Source organism: Bos indicus, chromosome 6 (genome assembly GCF_029378745.1).
Source record: "Bos indicus isolate NIAB-ARS_2022 breed Sahiwal x Tharparkar chromosome 6, NIAB-ARS_B.indTharparkar_mat_pri_1.0, whole genome shotgun sequence".
Classification (NCBI taxonomy): Eukaryota; Metazoa; Chordata; class Mammalia; order Artiodactyla; family Bovidae; genus Bos; species Bos indicus.
The window spans coordinates 7,870,622-7,892,326 of record NC_091765.1 but is presented as its reverse complement, the minus strand read 5'-3'; the positions used below and the strand labels follow the sequence as shown (position 1 = coordinate 7,892,326).

Below are 21,705 nucleotides of genomic sequence, written 5' to 3'. Positions count from 1 at the left end.
AGATGAGTCAGTAATACTGTCTGAACCATCTCATCCTCTGTTGCCCTGTTGCCTTCAATCTTTCCCAGCATCAGGGTCTTTTCCAGTGAGTCAGCTCTTCATATCAGGTGGCCAAAGTATTGTAGCTTCCACTTCAGCAACAGTTCTTCCAATGAATATTCAAGGTTGATTTCCTTTAGTATTGACCAGTTTGATCTCCTTGCAGTCCAAGGGACTCTCGAGAGTCTTCTGTAGCACCACAATTTGAAAGCATCAGTTCTTCGGCACTCAGCCTTCTTCTGGTCCAACTCTCACATCCATACATGACTACTGGGAAAACCATACCTTTGACTACACAGACCTTTGTTGACAAAGTGATGTCTCTGCTTTTTAATACGCTGTTTCTCAGCTTTCCTTCCAAGAAGCAAGCATCTTTTAATTTCATGGCTGCAGTCACTGTCCACAGCGATTTTGGAACCCAAGAAAGGAAAGTCTCACTGCTTCTGCTTTTTCCCCATCTGTTTGTGATGAAATGATGGAATTGGATGCCATGATATTAGTTTTTTAATGTTGGGTTTCAGGCCAGGTTTTTCACTCTCTTCTTTCACCCTCATCAAGAGGCTTTTCCTCTTCACTTTCTGCATCAAATGGAATCATTTGCATATCTGAGGCGGTTGGTATTTCTCCTGGTAGTCTTGATTCCAGCTTGTGATTTGTCCAGCCCAGCATTTCACATGAAGTACTCTGAGTAGAACTTAAATAAGCAGGTTGACAATATACAGCTTTGTCACCCTATACTATTTTTATTTAAATTACATTAAATCTATTAATTAATTTGGGGAGAATTGTTGTACTAAACATTGAGTCTTCCTATGCTTGAACATATTTGTGCTCAGTGTATGCTCAGTCATGTCTGACTCTCGGCCACCCCAGGGACTGTGGCCTGCCAGGCTCCTCTGTCCATGGAATTCTCCAGGCAACTGGAGTGGGTCACCAGTTCCTACTTCAAGGGATCTTTCTGACCCAGGGATCAAACCCAAGACTCTTGCATCTCCTGCATTGGCAGGCGAATTCTTTACTAACTGGGAAGAACCCATATTTAGGTCCTCTTTAATTATACTTGACAAAACTTTATTATTTTTCTATTTATTCCTTGGTGGAGTTTTTTGGTGCAGTAGTTAATTGTGTCTTTTTTACAGTTTTTTCCCCCATTTCTCTGTTAATAATGTGTAAAAATAAAATTGATCTTGTGTACTGATATTAATATTCAGCAGCCTTGCTACACTCACTTGTTAATTCTATACTTCCAAGATTCTTTTGGATTTTCTACCTATTCAATCATACAATTTTTGGATAGTAAAAATTTTATTTCTTCCTTTCTGAGCTTTATGAATTTTTTTTTATTTTCCTTACCTACTACATTAGCTTGGATGTCCAGTAAATATTAAATAAACATGGTGATAACAACACTCATGTCCTGTTACTGACCTCAGGGGAAACCCTTAAGTAGTTTTGTTCCTATTCTTGAGGGGAATTCTTTCAATAGACAATTTCATAGAAAGTCTTTATTAGCTTAAGGAAGATCCCTTCTGTTCCTAGATTGCTAAATGTATGGGTATTGCATGTACTTTATTTATAAATTATCTGTTGTCATTCCTCACTAAAATGATCACTCTACAAATGCTTTATTGTTGTAATACCAGCAAGTGCCTAATGAAAAAAAATGAGCTTATGAATAAAGGATTGGGTGAAAATAAAATTACTTTCTTTTCACCATCAGTATTTATAAGGAACAAGGTCAGAGAATAAAATTTGACCATGTTGTGTTGTGAAAGAAAATCACTCTAAACATTAAGAATAACTAAAACTTCTTTCCCAAACATAATAGAAATATAAGAAAACATTCCTGGCAACTAAATTTTTTTTTGTCCAATGCTGATGCTAAAGACCAACTCAAGCCAGTTGCTCTCCTTCATTTCTGATTCTGAGAGACTCACCTCTTTCCTTACTTGGGTTCTCCCAAACAGCTCACAGTACATGTGTCCTGTCTCTAAGCCAAGGAGAGTAGATGGAACACAGGAGGAAGCTACGGAGAAAGCATGACAGAGTTTTGTATAAGATCTGAAAGCTCCCACAACACTTAGTTAGGGTTGTCTAAAACCAGTAAAATCAGTTTTCAGTGGGAACAGATATAAAATTTAATCATCTGAATCCTTTGAAAATTGGATATTGTAAAGTTTAATTGAATTACATTGTCTTCCTTTCTAAATGAGTAACTCCTTTTTCTGTTAAAAATTCTGTTTTATTCAGTCTTGAAGGGAAGAAGAAAAACAGCACCCTCATACTAGTAAGTTTTATTTTAGAAAAGGGTTTCATCTTATTTGGTTTACTTTCATTTTTGAAAGATTTGTGCATTTTGTGAAAAATAAAGAGATGAAAGAATAAAAATTATAGTTCCCTTTTAGTGAGCAACACCATATTCTAGTTACTTAACTAAGCACTTTTCATGTAACTTTTCATTGAATTCTAGGAGTTAAAGAATGTGTTATCTTGTTTTCTAGATAATAACATAGAAACTTAGTGGGGCCCAAGGTTATATCGCTAGTTAAGTGTAAAAAACAATACTCTTAACTTTTAGTCAGAGCCCAAGTCTTATGTATTAGGAAAAAATGGATTATTATCATTTAATTGGCGATCCTTGATTAAGGAAGCTGAATGTCAAAAGGTGCCTTCCCCTTATCTATAGGTTCTTTAGGTTTGTATATTTTTCCAGATCACCAAAAATCAATCCGTTCAGTTTAGTCACTCAGTAGTGTCCGACTCTTTGCAACCCCATGGACTACAGCACACCAGGCCTCCCTGTCCATCACCAACTCCCAGAGTGTACTCAAACTCATGTCCATTGAGTCAGTGATGCCATCCAACAATCTTATCCTCTGTGATCCCCTTCTCCTCCCGCCTTCAGTCTTTCCCACCATCAGGGTCTTTTCAGACGAGTCAGTTCTTCAAATCAGGTAGCCAAAATACTGGAGTTTCAGCTTCAGCATCAGTCCTTCCAATGACCACCCAGGACTGATCTCCTTTAGGATGGAATGGTTGGATCTCCTTTCAGTCCAAGGGACTCTCAAGAGTCTTCTCCAACACCACAGTTCAAAAGCATCAATTCTTCAGCACTCAGCTTTCTTTATAGTCCAACTCTCACATCCATACATGACTACTGAGAAAACCATAGCTTTGACTAGATGGACCTTTGTTGGCAAAGTAATGTCTCTGCTTTTTAATAAGCTATCTAGGTTGGTCATAACTTTTCTTCCAAGGAGCAAGTGCCTTTTAATTTCATGGCTGCAGTCACCATCTGAAATAGTGTTACAGATGAGAACCAATAGTGTTTGTAAATTTTAATTATATCAGAGAATTACTTAACTATGTGAAGAGAAAAGTTATATAAATTAGTAAATGCTCATCTTATCTCTAAACTCCATATTTGGCCCATAAATGTTGGTTAAGGGTCCTGAATTTGGAGTTGTGTAATTTGGGGTAGAATTAAGATTGTGAATTCAGGTTCTATCCCATATTTCCATTGACTTGTGGCAAATTACATCATCTTTCCAAATATCAATTTCCTTATCTGTAAAATGGAGTTAGTGGCTTTCAGCACAGAGTTCTAGTGAGAATTAAATGAGACAATACTTGAAAAACAGTTAAGATAGTCTCAATTGCAATGATAGTTTTTAATATAGTATCAGAGTAGGAAATACTACAGAAAAAAATATTGAAGAGACACAAGTTACTTAAATAGATACATAATAAAATAATAATTTACATTAACTGTAAGATTTCAATGTAGTTTTGTAACAACTTAAGAAATGACACTTAAAATTGAGGAATTTGACTTGATTTCTCTCTCTAGTTCTGACAAAAGTTGGTAAAGTAGAGAAATAAAGGAGTGACAAGAAGCCAGGATAATCAAACCATGAATGACTATGTTTCAACTGTTTTTTTTGTTTTGTTTTGTTTTGTTTTTTTCAACTGTTTTTTATCATGACATTTGAAGTATTAGGCAACAGATACTTATTCTCAATATAATTAATTCTGATGTAAAACATCCCCAAAGTAGAATTAAAGGAAATCAGATAAGGAAGAGCTGTAAAGAAAAAAGGAAGGGCCTTACAGTTATGCCTGCTGTGAATTTACATAAGCCTATCAGAGGGGCCCTCTATGATGTTCAGAAAAGGACAGCAAATGCCTGAGCAATCTTTCCAAAGAATTCTGAAATCTGTTGCACTGTCCTCATATATAAACTTTGAGTAAAGGCCAACTAGAAAAATGAATAAAGAGGAGAGGAACCCCAGGGTTAGTAGAAGGAAAGAAATCTTAAAAATTAGGGCAGAAATAAATGCAAAAGAAACAAAAGAGACCATAGCAAAAATCAACAAAGCCAAAAGCTGGTTCTTTGAAAGGATAAATAAAATTGACAAACCATTAGCCAGACTCATCAAGAAACAAAAGGAGAAAAATAAAATCAACAAAATTAGAAACGAAAATGGAGAGATCACAACAGACAACACAGAAATACAAAGGATCATAAGAGACTACTATCAACAATTATATGCCAATAAAATGGACAACGTGGAAGAAATGGACAAATTCTTAGAAAAGTACAACTTTCCAAAACTGGACCAGGAAGAAATAGAAAATCTTAACAGACCCATCACAAGCACGGAAATTGAAACTGTAATCAAAAATCTTCCAGCAAACAAAAGCCCAGGTCCAGACGGCTTCACAGCTGAATTCTACCAAAAATTTAGAGAAGAGCTAACACCTATCCTGCTCAAACTCTTCCAGAAAATTGCAGAGGAAGGTAAACTTCCAAACTCATTCTATGAGGCCACCATCACCCTAATACCAAAACCTGACAAAGATCCCACAAAAAAAGAAAACTACAGGCCAATATCACTGATGAACATAGATGCAAAAATCCTTAACAAAATTCTAGCAATCAGAATCCAACAACACATTAAAAAGATCATACACCATGACCAAGTGGGCTTTATCCCAGGGATGCAAGGATTCTTCAATATCCACAAATCAATCAATGTTATACACCACATTAACAAATTGAAAAACAAAAACCATATGATTATCTCAATAGATGCAGAGAAAGCCTTTGACAAAATTCAACATCCATTTATGATAAGAACTCTCCAGAAAGCAGGAATAGAAGGAACATACCTCAACATAATAAAAGCTATATATGACAAACCCACAGCAAACATTATCCTCAATGGTGAAAAATTGAAAGCATTTCCTCTAAAGTCAGGAACAAGACAAGGGTGCCCACTTTCACCATTACTATTCAACATAGTTTTGGAAGTTTTGGCCACAGCAATCAGAGCAGAAAAAGAAATAAAAGGAATCCAAATTGGAAAAGAAGAAGTAAAACTCTCACTGTTTGCAGATGACATGATCCTTTACATAGAAAACCCTAAAGACTCCACCAGAAAATTACTAGAACTAATCAATGATTATAGTAAAGTTGCAGGATATAAAATCAACACACAAAAATCCCTTGCATTCCTATACACTAATAATGAGAAAACTGAAAGAGAAATTAAGGAAACAATTCCATTCACCATTGCAACAGAAAGAATAAAATACTTAGGAATATATCTACCTAAAGAAACTAAAGACCTATATATAGAAAACTATAAAACACTGGTGAAAGAAATCAAAGAGGACACGAATAGATGGAGAAATATACCATGTTCATGGATTGGAAGAATAAATATAGTGAAAATGAGTATACTACCCAAAGCAATTTATAGATTCAATGCAATCCCTATCAAGCTACCAACGGTATTCTTCACAGAGCTAGAACAAATAATTTCACAATTTGTATGGAAATACAAAAAACCTCGAATAGCCAAAGCTATCTTAAGAAAGAAGAATGGAACTGGAGGAATCAACCTACCTGACTTCAGGCTCTATTACAAAGCCACAGTTATCAAGACAGTATGGTACTGGCACAAAGACAGAAATATTGATCAATGGAACAAAATAGAAAGCCCAGAGATAAATCCACGCACATATGGACACCTTATCTTTGACAAAGGAGGCAAGAATATACAATGGATTAAAGACAATCTCTTTAACAAGTGGTGCTGGGAAAACTGGTCAACCACTTTTAAAAGAATGAAACTAGAACACTTTCTAACACCATACACAAAAATAAACTCAAAATGGATTAAAGATCTAAACGTAAGACCAGAAACTATAAAACGCCTAGAGGAGAACATAGGCAAAACACTCTCCGACATACATCACAGCAGGATCCTCTATGACCCACCTCCCAGAATATTGGAAATAAAATCAAAAATAAACAAATGGGACCTAATTAAACTTAAAAGCTTCTGCACAACAATGGAAACTATTAGCAAGGTGAAAAGGCAGCCTTCAGAATGGGAGAAAATAATAGCAAATGAAGCAACTGACAAACAACTAATCTCAAAAATATACAAGCAACTCCTCCAGCTCAACTCCAGAAAAATAAATGACCCAATCAAAAAATGGGCCAAAGAACTAAATAGACATTTCTCCAAAGAAGACATCCAGATGGCTAACAAACACATGAAAAGATGCTCAACATCACTCATTATCAGAGAAATGCAAATCAAAACCACTATGAGGTACCATTTCACGCCAGTCAGAATGGCTGCGATCCAAAAGTCTACAAGCAATAAATGCTGGAGAGGGTGTGGAGAAAAGGGAACCCTCTTATACTGTTGGTGGGAATGCAACCTAGTACAGCCACTATGGAGAACAGTGTGGAGATTCCTTAAAAAACTGGAAATAGAACTGCCTTATGATCCAGCAATCCCACTGCTGGGCATACACACTGAGGAAACCAGAAGGGAAAGAGACACGTGTACCCCAATGTTCATCGCAGCACTGTTTATAATAGCCAGGACATGGAAGCAACCTAGATGCCCATCAGCAGATGAATGGATAAGAAAGCAGTGGTACATATACACAATGGAGTATTACTCAGCCATTAAAAAGAATACATTTGAATCAGTTCTAATGAGATGGATGAAACTGGAACCTATTATACAGAGTGAAGTAAGCCAGAAAGAAAAACACCAATACAGTATACTAACGCATATATATGGAATTTAGAAAGATGGTAACAATAACCCTGTGTACGAGACTGCAAAAGAGACACCGATGTATAGATCAGTCTTATGGACTCTGTGGGAGAGGGAGAGGGTGGGGAGATTTGGGAGAATGGCATTGAAACATGTATAATATCATGTATGAAACGAGTCGCCAGTCCAGGTTTGATGCACGGTACTGGATGCTTGGGGCTGGTGCACTGGGACGACCCAGAGGGAGGGGAGGGGAGGGAGGAAGGAGGAAGGTTTAGGATGGGGAACGCGGGTATACCTGTGGCGGATTCATTTCGATATTTGGCAAAACTAATACCATATTGTAAAGTTTAAAAATAAAATAAAATAAAAAAAGATAGGGAAAGGTAGGAACTATAGGAGACAGAGAATAGAGCTAAAAGTAGTTGGAGGGGTGACTTTATTCATAAACTAGGAAATCTCAGCTCACTTTTCCCAGAGGAGGTGGAAATCAGCAATTAACTGATTACTAGGAAACCCTAAGAGAAATCTACTTGTTTTCAGTATGTGAAAGTAAAACTGCAACAAGTAATTGACTAGTAATCTTAACTAATAGGGTGTCCTGAGGACATGCAAAATTAAGCAAGAGGAGAGTATTTAAGTAGAGATGTTTAACTGCAGGGAAACCAAAAGTATCATCCTTATGTCGGAAAAAAAAGAAAAACGTATTTAAGCGTCACCAGTCACACTTAGCAAATGTCTCTTTACCAGGGCCACCTTATTTATTACCTAAAAGGCAGCAGGACACAAGACTTTGCCGTGACTGGGGTCATCAGATTTCTATGCCCCTGACTGTATCTTCCTATTCTTTCGCATGCCTTTCTAGAAGGCTTCCCAGAGCTTAGAAGCCCCAAGAACGCCTGGTGTGAGTGACTCATTAATCAAGCAATTATTTAATATAATGGCTTGATCAGTTCTTAAATTCTTAAATACAATGTCCCCTCTGTCACATAACACTCTGATGAGCCTCCGCCCCCCCCCCCCCCCATATAGTACTGTAGTGAGAAAAAGAAAAAACTCTAGGAGACACATAGAAGATGCAAGAACAGGAGCAAGAAATACAGGAGGGAAGGACCCGGGCATTTTAAATTACCCAGTATGTGCCTGGACTATGTAGACACTTTCTCGCAAAAGTAATAAAATAGGTATTGCTGTCTATATTTTTGCCTACGTGAACACCAACATTAAAGGGGTTATATGACTTGCCCACAGCCACACAGCTCAAATGTGTTGGAACCTAGAAATAAACTAAAAAGCTTCTAACTCCAAAGGCTGTACTTGTTCAACTCCACGGACATGAGTAACAAGAGTAAGATGAGTAGTATGCAAAAGAGAATAAAATAGGGGAACTAAAACAGATTCGATTTACATATGCCCTTTACAGAGAGAGCAAGAGTTCCCTCACATCAGCAGAGTACCTAATCATGAGAAAGTGAAATTGAAAACTGTCCTTATTGAGAGATTATGTTATTACACCCATTCTATATCACTAATCCTGTTCCTCCTGCATACATCAGAACCACCATGCAGCCTTGTACTACATCTTTACCTTTGGTCTCTTTCATTGCCCAATAAATCATAAGATCTAACTGATCCTTTTCCTGCCAGTAGGCACTACCTTTATTCTTTGGGAAAATTAAATCATAGAGGGGTGGTAACAAGTGGTAGGCGTGGTTGGCTGTGCAAGGGGAGTAGTCTGTCCACCCTCGTTAGGCTCTAGAGACCCATCAGAACCTGTCACATAAGAACTGCTATTGAAAATACAAGGACGTTTTTCTCCATGCAGAAGGGACATCATTTGAAGAATCTACCATTCTAGGACCTTATTGAATTGAGTGTCATTGCTGAAATTAAAGTGTGACTGTATAATTTTGTGATGATTAATATCATCTTATGAGATGTCAGGACAGACACCTTACACTGCTTTGATTTATGCTTTAGTAAAGAAACTCTACCTGGAGAAACAAAAAGAGACTCCTACTCCTGCATATAAATTAGAGAACTGTGTCATTTCCCACTCTCAACTAAACTGCAGATCAGAGAAAATGAAGGAAATAAAATAAGCCCAAATATGAAATTCAGAAGAACAACAAAGCTGACTCTCAAGGAAATAGAGGTTTTTTGATAGAAAGTTTGCTTCCAAGAACTTGAAAGAAAGGAAAAGCATGATGAACATGAGTTCCACCAAGGAGCACAGTGATTCTTGGGTTGTTTTACGATGATTTCATTTCTCAGCTTTTTTCCATCATTTTTTTCTTTCCTTCAGTTTTCTCTATTTTTTTTCAAAAACAATTCCCACATTTCCCTTTTTCTCCCTTTTATGCATTAGTATAAAAAGCAGAGGAAACAGAGATCAAATTGCCAACATCTGTTGGATCATCAAAAAAGCAAGAGAGTCCCAGAAAAACATCTATTTCTGCTTTATTGACTATGCCAAAGCCTTTGACTGTGTGGATCACAATAAACTGTGGAAAATCTTGAAAGAGATGGGAATACCAGACCACCTGATCTGACTCTTGAGAAACCTGTATGCAGGTCAGGAAGCAACAGTTAGAACTGGACATGAAACAACAGACTGGTTCTAAATAGGAAAAGGAGTACATCAAGGCTGTATATTGTCACCCTGCTTATTTAACTTATATGCAGAGTACATCATGAGAAACGCTGGGCTGGAAGAAGAACAAGCTGGAATCTAGATTGCCGGGAGAAATATCAATAACCTCAGATATGCAGATGACACCACCCTTATGGCAGAAAGTGAAGAAGAACTAAAGACCCTCTTGATGAAAGTGAAAGAGGAGAGTGAAAAACTTGGCTTAAAACTCAGCATTCAGAAAACTAAGATCATGGCTTCTGGTCCCATCATTTCATGGCAAATAGATGGGGAAACAGGGGAAACGGTGGCTGACTTTATTTTTGGGGGCTCCCAAATCACTGCAGATGGTGACTGCAGCCATGAAATTAAAAGACACTTACTCCTTGGAAGGAAAGTTATGACCAACCTAGACAGCATATTAAAAAGCAGAAACATTTCTTTGTCAACAAAGGTCCATCTGGTCAAGGCTATGGTTTTCCAGTAGTCATGTATGGATTTGAGAGTTGGACTGTAAAGAAAGCTGAGCACCAAAGAATTGATGCTTTTGCACTGTGGTGTTGGAGAAGACTCTTAAGAGTCCCTTGGACTGCAAGGAGATCCAACCAGTCCATCCTAAAGGAGGTCAGTCCTGGGTGGTCATTGGAAGGATTGATGTTGAAGCTGAAACTCTGATACTTTGGCCACCTGATGTGAAGAGCTGACTCATTTGAAAAGACCGTGATGTTGGGAAAGATTGAGGGCGGGAGGAGAAGGGGACGACAGAGGATGAGATGGTTGGATGGCATCACTGACTCGATGAACATGAGTTTGGGTGAACTCCAGGAGTTGGTGATGCACACAGGGAGGCCTGGCATGCTGCAGTACACGGGGTCGCAAAGTGTTGGATACCACTGCGCAGCTGAACTGAACTGAACTGAACTTATTCACAAATGTAAGGAGTAACCCAGATAAATTATGGAATTATTTTGTTGGCAATGTTGTGTTACAACCCATGTCAGAGTGATCTAAATACTATTAGAGCTCTACAACACATTTCCCACTCATATTCCCTGCACTGCATTCCCTGCTTATCCCCCATTTCTCTCCAAACTTAAATTATACAAAGATCCTAAAAGTTAAAAATTCCAAAGTCCTTTGGAATGATTGTGTATTTCTTTCTTACACCGATTTTATATGCATGTCTCATGTTTTAAAACTTTAAAAAGAGTTGTATCACAGTCTCTGGTTGTTCACCAAGTAACAGATTTTCCTTTGTTACAATTCATGTTCAAAGTTTTACATGTATGTAAGATAGTATAAATGGTATCTTCTAAATGCATATATAGGATTACATTATTGGATGAATAGATGGACAGATATACATACGATGAACAGGCAATCAGTGTAGCTGAAATTAATTGAATAATCTTTTTGCTCTCCCCTATGCCCTAGGAACTGAAGAGGAAGATGAAGGGGATGACCGTCTTTTGGGGTCTGTTGAAGAGTTCTGGTGGTTTCCACATATGTGGAGCCATATGCAGCCCCACCTCTTCCATAATGAGTCATCTTTGGTGGAACAGATGATTCTCAACAAAAAGTTTGCCTTAGTAAGTAACTCACTTTGAACTAAAGTGCACAGGCTACTAAAGTGACTGGCTTTTTATATTGAGAACATCTGAGGTTTGGGCATACGGGCACTTTTAAGCAGGCATTTCTATGTGATGGTCGGAAACACTCGGTAGTGCAGCCTGTCAGCATGTGACTTTTGAATTCGTATTTGATGCTCATCACTATGCTTCTTGTTTTGAGGGGTCTAATTTAAAAGGAAATTTTCAGGACACTCACAGGACTCAGCTACATGACATTACGGTCAGAGCTCATAAAATATGGCTCACATCCAGAAAGAGCTTTCAGCTGCACTGAGAAGACAAAATACACACATAAAACAAATCTCCACTTAGAAAACAAACGTACACTTACCAAAGATGGGGGAGGGATGAAAAAGGAACTGGGGATTAGCAGATACAAACTACTACATATAAAATAGATAAACAATGAGGTCTTACTGTATAGCACAGGAAACTATATTTGACATGCTATGCTTTTGAACTGTGGTGTTGGAGAAGACTCTTGAGAGTCCCTTGGACTTCAAGGAGATCCAACCAGTCCATTCTGGAGGAGATCAGCCCTGGGTGTTCTTTGGAAGGAATGATGCTAAAGCTGAAACTCCAGTACTTTGGCCACCTCATGCGAAGAGTTGACTCATTGGAAAAGACCCTGATGCTGGGAGGGATTGAGGGCAGGAGGAGAAGGGGACGACAGAGGATGAGATGGCTGGATGGCATCACTGACTCGATGGACGTGAGTCTGAGTGAACTCCAGGAGTTGGTGATGGACAGGGAGGCCTGGTGTGCTGTGATTCATGGGGTCACAAAGAGTGGGACACGACTGAGCGACTGAACTGAACTGAACTGAATAAACCATAATAGAAAAGACTATGAAATGAATATATATACACACACATACATATAGATATATCATTGAATCATTTTACTGTAAACAGAAGCTAGCACAACACTGTTAGTCAACTATAGTTCAGTTTAAAAAAACAGTCTTCAGTAAAAAGAGATATTCCTGGACCTAGTGCCAAACTGTATAGACGTAAAATCCACCATCAGAGAAGGAAGTGTCATTGAGAGTACCCAGGGAAATGTTGTGTAAATAGGATTTCAGGTACATTCTGAAATAAGAATAAGATTTAAATGTCAGGGAGAATTTGGAGTTAAATGAGGCTGAGGGAAACACAGGTAGGAGGTGTTCGCTGGCAGGTGGTAATGAAATCTCAATCTGGAAAGGCAAGAGGAATGGGAAGAAAACCATTTAAAAGACATCAAATACATATAACACAAGGAAGGAACATTTATTTGACTGAGCAAGATACACTGTTTTAAAACCAAGAGGATTCTGATTCTGGACAGGAAATTTTACAGTTAAAGTTAAGTGCAGTACATGGGAAAATGTGCTTGTGATGAGTGGAGATGGTATAGAGAAGTTAACAAACCAACAGGGCATGTTTGGGGTGGGAGGGTGTTTATCTTTGTATTATTCTGATGGGCACACAAACATGTGGAGGGAGTCCAGACAAGTAGCTCTTTACTGAACCAGCATTCTCCTTCCTGGGCAGAGAGTACACTGGGGCAAGGACTGTGTTCTGCCTATCACAGTTCCCAGTTCATAAACATACTCAGTGAATATTTGTAGTATGAACAATTAAAGCGGCAGAAATTACCTCTCAAAAAGCAAGTGAAGTGTAATATATCTTTATTACAGTATTTTTCTTATTTGCAAACCCCAAAATTTATATTACAGTGTTCATAGATTATGTTGTTAATAAAGCTAAAACCATCAGATTATATTTCTAGGTTCAGTTCAGTCAGTCAGTCATGTCCCAACTCTTTGCGACCCCAGGGACTGCAGCACACCAGGCTTCCCTGTCCATCACCAATTCCTGGAGCCTACTCAAACTCATGTCCATCGCGTCAGTGATGCCATCCAACCATCTCATCCTCTGTTGTCCCCTTCTTCTCCTGCCTTCAATCTTTCCCATCATCAAGGTCTTCTCCAATGAGTCTGTTCTTCGTATCAGGTGGCCAAAGAATTGGAGTTTCAGCTTGAGCATCAGTCCTTCCAACGAATATTAAGGACTGATTTCCTTTAGGATGGACTGGTTGGATCTCCTTGCAGTCCAAGGTACTCTCAAGAGTCTTCCCCAACACCACAGTTCAAAAGCATCAATTCTTCGGCGCTCAGCTTTCTTTATAGTCCGACTCTCACATCCATACATGACCACTGGAAAAACCATAGCTTTGACTAGATGGACCTTTGTTAGCAAAATAACAAAGGTCTGCTTTTTAATATGTTATCTAGGTTAGCCATAGCTTTTCTTTCCAGGAACAAATGTCTTTTAATTTCATGGCTGCAGTCACCATCTGCAGTGATTTTGGAGCCCCCCCAAAAATGAAGTCTGTCACTGTTTCCACTGTTTCCCCATCTATTTGCCATGAAGTGATGGGATCAGATGCCATGATCTTAGTTTCCTGATGTTGAGTTTTAAGCCAACATTTCCACTCTCCTCTTTCACTTTCATCAAAAGGGTCTTTAGTTCTTCTTCCCTTTCTGCCATAAGGGTGGTGTAATCTGCATATCTGAGGTTATTGATATTTCTCCTGACAATCTTGATTCCAGGTTGTGCTTCATGCAGTCCAGCGTTTCTCATGATGTACTCTGCATATAAGTTAAATAAGCAGGGTGACAATATACAGCCTTGACGTACTCCTTTCCCGATTTGGAACCAGTCTGTTGTTCCTGTTCTAAGTGTTGCTTCTTGACCTGCATACAGATTTCTCAGGAGGTAGATCAGGTGGTCTGTTTTTCCCATCTCTTTAAGAATTTTCCACAATTTGTTGTGATCCACACAGTCAAAGGCTCTGGCGTAGTGTTGTTCATGTACTGTATTTCTAGGTAAATCCTACTAATTGTAGTCTAAGGCTAGTGTGCAAAAGAATTAAAATACATTACACTAGTTAATTTGGATATGATTTGGGAAATTCTAAAATATAACCACTCCCTTGACCAAATATTTTTTTCTATAGATTTGAAGTCCTGACCCCAGAACTAGGGGCTTCCCAGGTGGCTCAATGGTAAAAGAATCCGCCTGCTAATGCAGGAGATGCTGGTTCGATCCAGTGTTGGAAAGATTCCTGGAGGAGGAAATGGTAACCCACTTCAGTATTCTTTCTGGAGAATCCCATGGATAAAGGAGCCTGGTGGGTGACAGTCCGCAGTCGCAAAGAGTTGGATGCGACTGAACATGCACCAGAACTAGAAATGACTAATTTGAAGCATAATCTCAATTTTGAGGTTTCCTGCAATTTTGCCTTTTCCAGTGTTATAGTCTCCAAACCCTGAAACTATATGGAACTCTGTGGAAAGAAGAGCACATGTTATATCTCCCTTGGCTGGCCCCCCAGTTATGTAACTATCAGTTTTTTTGGTTAATCAGAATTTAAGAAAGTGCTGATGGCCACTTGCCCAATTAACATGAAATGTATTTTACATAAATTTCTAAAGCCCCAGGAGGTTTGAATAGTTGACTCACATAGTATCTTACTCGAATTTGTACAACAAAAGTTTAGAATTTGTGAAACACGCTGATTTTTCCACAAGAATATAGAAGACCAAATACTATGGGTAGCATCAGGAGCCCATATTTACCTTTTAACTTCAAACTACTCCCCAAAATAGAAAATGGCTTCAAGTGCACATTTTACAGACACTGATATTTTGTCAATAAAACACAAATAGGTCCCTACATGCTAGTATTTTGAATATGTTGACAGTATTTGCAAACTCCTGTGAGATGGAGAGCCACCATTCTTCCCTATAGGACTAGTAAACAGCACGTAGAAGTGGATAAACATTGCCACAGTTTGTAATAGCACTAAAAATCCCCTCAATGTAGCAAACAGTAATTCTGTCATCTTCAGAAATCTAAAAGACTGCTGATATTGGCAATGTTAATCAGCAAGAGAGGATATGGAGAAGAAAATTATTTTGTAGTTTCTTTTTAAATCTGTGGAGAAAGGAAGGAATTTTTAAAAGAGGAAAATGCATACACAAAATATAAGAAAGTACTAATAAAAGATAAACTAAGAAGTGATAGAGAAGATTTCAAGGTATGTTGTTATTGTTGTTTTGGTAGTCTTCAAAAAAAATTTTACCAAGGCATATTTGACTACATTCGCTGTTATATTCCCCTGAAAACAGAACATTATCTGGAATAATAGTATTCTGTTATGACTTGGATGAATTAATCAACATATGCCAATATTATTCCGTTCAGTTCAATCACTCAGTCATGTTCAACTCTTTGTGACCCCATGGACTGCAGCACACCAGGCCTCCCTGTCCACCACCAACTCCCGGAGTTTACTCAAACTCACGTCCATTGAGTTGGTGATGCCATCCAACCATATCATTCTCTGTCATCCCCTTCTCCTCCCACCTTCAGTCTTTCCCACCATCAGGGTCTTTTCCAATGAGTAAGTTCTTCTCAGGTGGCCAAAGTATTGGAGTTTCAGCTTTAGCATCAGTCCTTCCAATGAATATTCACTACTGATTTCCTTTAGGATGGACTGGTTGGATCTCCTTGCCATCCAAGGGACTCTCAAGAGTCTTCTCCAACACCACAGTTCAAAAGCATCAATTCTTCAGTGCTCAGCTTTCTTTATAGTCCAACTCTCACATCCATAAATGACCACTGGAAAAACCATAGCTTTGACTAGACGGACCTTTGTTAGCAAAATAATATCTCTGCTTTTTAATATGCTATCTAGGTTGGTCGTAGCTTTTCTTCCAAGGAGCAAACGTCTTTTAATTTCATGGCTGCAGTCACCATCTGCAGTGATTTTGGAGCCCCAGAAATAAAGTTTGTCACTGTTTCCACTGTTTCCCCATCTATTTGCCATGAAGTGATGGGACCAGATGCCATGATCTTCATTTTCTGAATGTTGAGTTTTAAGCCAACTTTTTCACTTTCATCAAGAGGCTTTTGAGTTCCTCTTCACTTTCTGCCATGAGGGTGGTGTCATCTGCATATCTGAGGTTATTGATATTTCTCCTGGAAATCTAGATTCCAGCTTGTGCTTCTTCCAGCCCAGCGTTTCTCATGATGTACTCTGCATATAAGTTAGATAAGCAGGGTGACAATATACAGCCTTGATGTACTCCTTTTCCTATTTGGAACCAGTCTGTTGTTCCATGTCCAGTTCTAACTGTTGCTTCCTGACCTGCATACAGATTTCTCAGGAGGCAGGTCAGGTGGTCAGGTATTCCCATCTCTTTCAGAATTTTCCACAGTTTATTATGATCCACACGGTTAGAGGCTTTGGCATAGTCAATAAAGCAGAAATAGATGTCTTTCTGGAATTCTCTTGCTCTTTTCCACGATCCAACGGATGTTGATAATTTGATCTCTAGTTCCTCTGCTTTTTCTAAAACCAGCTTGAACATCTGGATGTTCACGGTTCACGCATTGTTGATGCCTGGCTTGGAGAATTTTGAGCATTACTTTACTAGCATATGAGATGAATGAAAATGAGCAGTAGTTTGAGCATTCTTTGGTATTGCCTTTCTTTGGGATTGGAATGAAAACTGACCTTTTCTAGTCCTGTGGCCACTGCTGAGTTTTCCAAATTTGCTGGCATTTTGAGTGCACCACTTTCACAGCATCATCTTTTAGGATTTGAAATCACTCAACTGGAATTCCATCACCTCCACAAGCTTTGTTCATAGTGATGCTTCCTAAGGCCCACTTGACTTCACATTCCAGGGCAAATGATCATGAATTGAAAGAATAATTCACATTTGAAATTTGGTCATTCTTAACCTCACATGTTAAACAGAGGACATTTCTTAAAAATGCCATTCCTAGTTTCAGGTTGACAACCCAAATTATGGTCTTGAGGCAGCAGAGAACATTCATAAAAGTTTAATCAGATACAGAATCAATTGACTTTTTTGACAGGAGAAGACACACATAAAAAGAGACTGGATCCAGGATCACTCCCTCCTGGGTCATAACAACGTGAAAGAGAACAGAAGCTTTGGGGAACAGTGATTAGTATATAACACACAGTGGAGAACAGCTGTTGTTTTTATTATCAGTATATTCAGTATCATAAAACTGCCATCTTCAGTTTTTGCCTGGGTTTCTGTGTTTAGAGTGACAGGTATGAGGGACAAAGATCCTCAAGTTTAAAAGCTTATTTTATATTGGGGAAGACATTGGTTCATGTGAATTCTACATTTTCTAGTATGTGTTCTCTAATGCCCACTAAGGCATTGGTCACAAAGCTGCTTTGCTGTTAAATTTAAAGATGCAATAAGAAAAGTTCAAGGGTTTTATTTTTTTATATATTCTATATTATTTCCTTAAATTCTTACAGCAGCTCTGAATTGTAGGCATACTTATTCTCACACTATGAAGAACAACACTGGAAAGTCAGAGAAATGACAGTGACCCACTCATGGTGATAAAGCTCACTAGTGGTAGAATTTAAAACCAGAAATCCTCTTTTATTTTTAAAGCGCATAAATTGTGATTCCAAGCGTCCTCACTGGCCTCCTAAACCAATTCACAGGTATAAGTCTAGATTTCTCTTTTGCCTGGTAACCCAAGAGGGTATCTGGGACTTCTGCTAACATCAGGGAAATTGAGAACTAGAGGTGAAATCCATAGGGCAACATTTCCCTTAGGTTCCCAAATGCTCCTTGAGCTAGGCAGAGTTTATAACATGTTGGGAAAGAAGACAAACAACTGCATCGGGGGAACTTTTCACATGACTGACCGGCATTTATCATGTATAACACAAGTTGGTTGTGTGTGCTCAGTCATTTGCGACCCCCATGGACTGTAGCCCGCCAGGTTCCTGTGTCCATGGAATTTTCCAGGCAAGAATACTGGAGTGAGTTGCCATTCCCTACTCCAGGGGATCTTCCCAACCTAGGTATCAAACCCACATCCCTTTCCTCTCCTGTACTGGCAGGCTGATTCTTTACCAACTGCAGCACCTTGGAAGCCCCATCATGTCTACTTTACAGCCCCATACAGAGTCTACTTTATTTTTTTTTTTTTTTTAGTTCAATGGCACTTCTATTTTTCCCAGTGGTACTTTCTTTAAATTTATTTATTTTTAATTGAAGGATGATTGCTTTACAGTATTTTGTTGGTTTCTACCAAACATCAACATGAATCAGCCATAAGTTTACCCATGTCCCTTCCCACTTCAACATCCCTTCCACCTTCCTCCCCGTCCTACCCCTCTAGGTTGATACCAAGCCCCAGTTTGAGTTCCCTGAGTCCTATAGCAAATTCCCATCAGCTGTCTATTTTACACATGTAATATATGTTTCCGTGTTACTCTCTCCATACATCCCACCCTCTACTTCCTCCCTTCTGGCCATGTCCATAAGTCTGCTCTCTATGTCTGTGTCTCTACTGCTGCGAGATACAGAATCAACTTTAATTCAAAGAAACTGTTCTGGAGGAAATTCTGCCTCAATTCTCCACTCACTAGATGGAACAAGCGGTATTGTGCTAATATTGCATTTGGAAATTGGGTCACACTCTGCTTTTTTCCACCAGCTTGGGAGCTCTAAATTTAAAGAGGAGCATGAGTGTTTCACAGTGAAGGAACTGAAAGCACAGACAAGGAAGCCACTGGGCGTTCAAACAAGACTAGACACCATGGGTAAAACTGAACATGCACAGCAGTTAGCTAGAGGACATTTAAATTCTTTCCAACTAAGCGAATCTGAGACTATGATGTAAGACTCTTTGATGGGATCCTCTCTGTCACCATCTACAGCCAAACGCTTGCGATTTTCATTGAGTTTTAGCAAACACATCTTATCTATTAATCCTTCGGCACAATATAGACACTTCTGTCTCACACGGGAATTTGATGTCCATTTTAATTTAGCTTTGAAAGCTCTGTCTAATTGCTTACTATGGAAGGTCAACCAAATCCTCTAAGCAAACTTGCATTTGATGATTATAGCCATCAGGAAATACAGCTTTAGAGGTTGATTAGAAAATATTTTTAGTTATCAAATATGGGATGATTCAGGTACTAAGATGAAATTTCAACAGGGGATTTTCTTTGAAAGGTACTATTTCTGAGGCAAAGATTAATTGTAACATTAATTATTGACCTATAACACAGTAGAAATATCTTATACAGTTTTTCAAATTGGATACAATTCCATTAGAAAAATAAAATAACTTACTGCATTTAAGCATCAAAAGAATCATCAGTATATATACTCTCAACTGGAAACTTGGATTTAAATTTTAGTGAATTATGGTAGTTTAATTTTTAGAGATAAAATAATCAGTAGAAATTTTTATCATAGAACTCATCACCAATATCAGTGATACCTAGCACTGTTATGACAATACTTTTAAAATTGGTAGCTGTAAAACACTGTTCCGGATCCTGAAAACAAAATCTTAGGCAGGATTGTACATTTTGATTGCATCATCATTATGCCTTCACACAGTGTCTTTTCCCCCGTTTTCCAAGTTCAGCAGAACCTGCCACTTTACGTTATCTGACATGTCTAGTGCCCATTATGCAACTTCTTAGGCTACTGAGCACATTAACTTTCTAAAATGGAAATAAAGATTACAGTATCAAACTGTAATTTAAAAAATATTGAAAGACTTGCTGGCTTAAGGAATATATAATAATCTTTTAATTAGTTTGCTTGCCAGCTAGAGAATGAATGAATTTTATCATTTTCACTTCAGTGAAGCACTTTATAAAGAAGGACATTAGGCTGTCATTTTATTGATATTGAAAACAAAGTATAATTCTAATTATCCTAGTAGAAATAGAGTTTAAACCAGAATTCACAAAGTCAACTCTGAGCTGGTAGATTGCTTCTGGACCAAAGGAAGCAGCACAGTTTGAGAAAGCCAATAGCCATTATTCAGCGCAGGATGACCAAGATGGTGAAATATATAATTTATTTCATGAAAAGAATGGCTGAAGGAACTTGGAGAGGGCGAGACAAAGAAGAGGAGAGCAAGGGATATATTATCAGGGTTAATATTCACATTAAAAGTACTGGTATGGCCATGCCAGTTATTACAATATTGAAAATGTCAATACCCCCAGTACCACCTTAGACCCTCCCCATACATGTTCCAAGCCTCCCAACTACTCAGCAACTCAGAGGGCCTGGCTCATAGTCTCCAACATCCAGCTTCAGTTCTACAGCTGGCACCAGGTCTGACCAATCAGTGGATGGCATGTTGACTGGTAAATATTTTGAGTGTTAACCCTGAATATGATGAATCCATCAATAAAAATAAAATCTATACAACTGCTAACTTTGTGTCTATTTTCACCTTTTTGTAACTCCCCCTTCAAGTTCCCAGTTATTCAGTATTTTCTATGAGTTTTCTTTTGCACTATTCCTGCTCCATCTCAAAACTTCCCTTCTCCTCTCCACTTCCAAATGTTTTATCCCACACCTGGATCACTGCAGCAGCATCCAAACTAGTCTCCCCAACTCCTCGTTCTTTTCCTTTAATTTATGCTCAGAGAGGGAAAGCTGTGCAACTTGAAATTCTATTATTCTGTTTTCCCTGCGTGAAACAGAACCTTGCATTTCAGTGAGAAAGGTTCTTGGCTCTCCAGAGGAAATGTAAGAAGAGAACATTTCAAGCTCCAGATAGCGACCAGACATTGAACTTGGTGCTCTCCACGCATCCTCCATTCATCCAGACACCTGTAAACCTAGTTATTCCCATATTTAAAATGCAAAAAGTGAGCCTCAGAGAGCATATGTAATTTTCTTAAAATCACACAGCCAGTGAAAACTGGGGAGAGGGTTCGATCTCAGGCCGGTCAAGATCCAGAGCCCACGTAACCAGCATGGTTTGTGTAACTGAACGTTGCCCATGCCACTGATACTGTTATTGATTGCTATTACAAAAACCTCATGACTGGAATGTTACTATTTCTCTGAAGAGTTATATTTAAACAAATTCAGAATATTAGAATCTGGATTTTTACAATGTTTTTCTTTTAATTGCTCTTTATATGATTTGTGCAATTTCTTCCATTTGTGCAGCTATCACCCAAGTATTAACTGTCCTGATGTTTATTATAAATACCAGACCGTATGCAGTAGTTATAACAAAGATCAGTATCAACTTTTCTACTCTGTCAGTATTATTACTTCAGTTAAAGTTAATACCATGAAGTCTTAAAGATTCCTAGTCTATTCAATTTTATATATTTTCAAAAAGATTAAATGTGTTTGCAAATACTCTGGGAGTTTAAGCCTGCCCCTGAATTGTTTATAGCGTTATTACTTCTCAAGGACCCTGAAGGT

The 21,705-nt window shown here is 38.4% G+C and overlaps 1 protein-coding gene across 5 annotated transcripts in view; it reads left to right on the top strand.

Moving 5' to 3' along the window:
- Nucleotides 1–21,705, top strand: part of LOC109560231 (bifunctional heparan sulfate N-deacetylase/N-sulfotransferase 3) — a 188,176-nt gene that overhangs the window by 72,171 nt on the left and 94,300 nt on the right. For all 5 annotated transcript variants that reach the window (XM_019962273.2, XM_070791019.1, XM_070791021.1 and 2 more), the window contains one exon: nt 11,191–11,345. In XM_019962273.2, the coding sequence (XP_019817832.2) occupies nt 11,191–11,345 (155 nt within the window). The remainder of the gene's footprint in view (nt 1–11,190; nt 11,346–21,705) is intronic.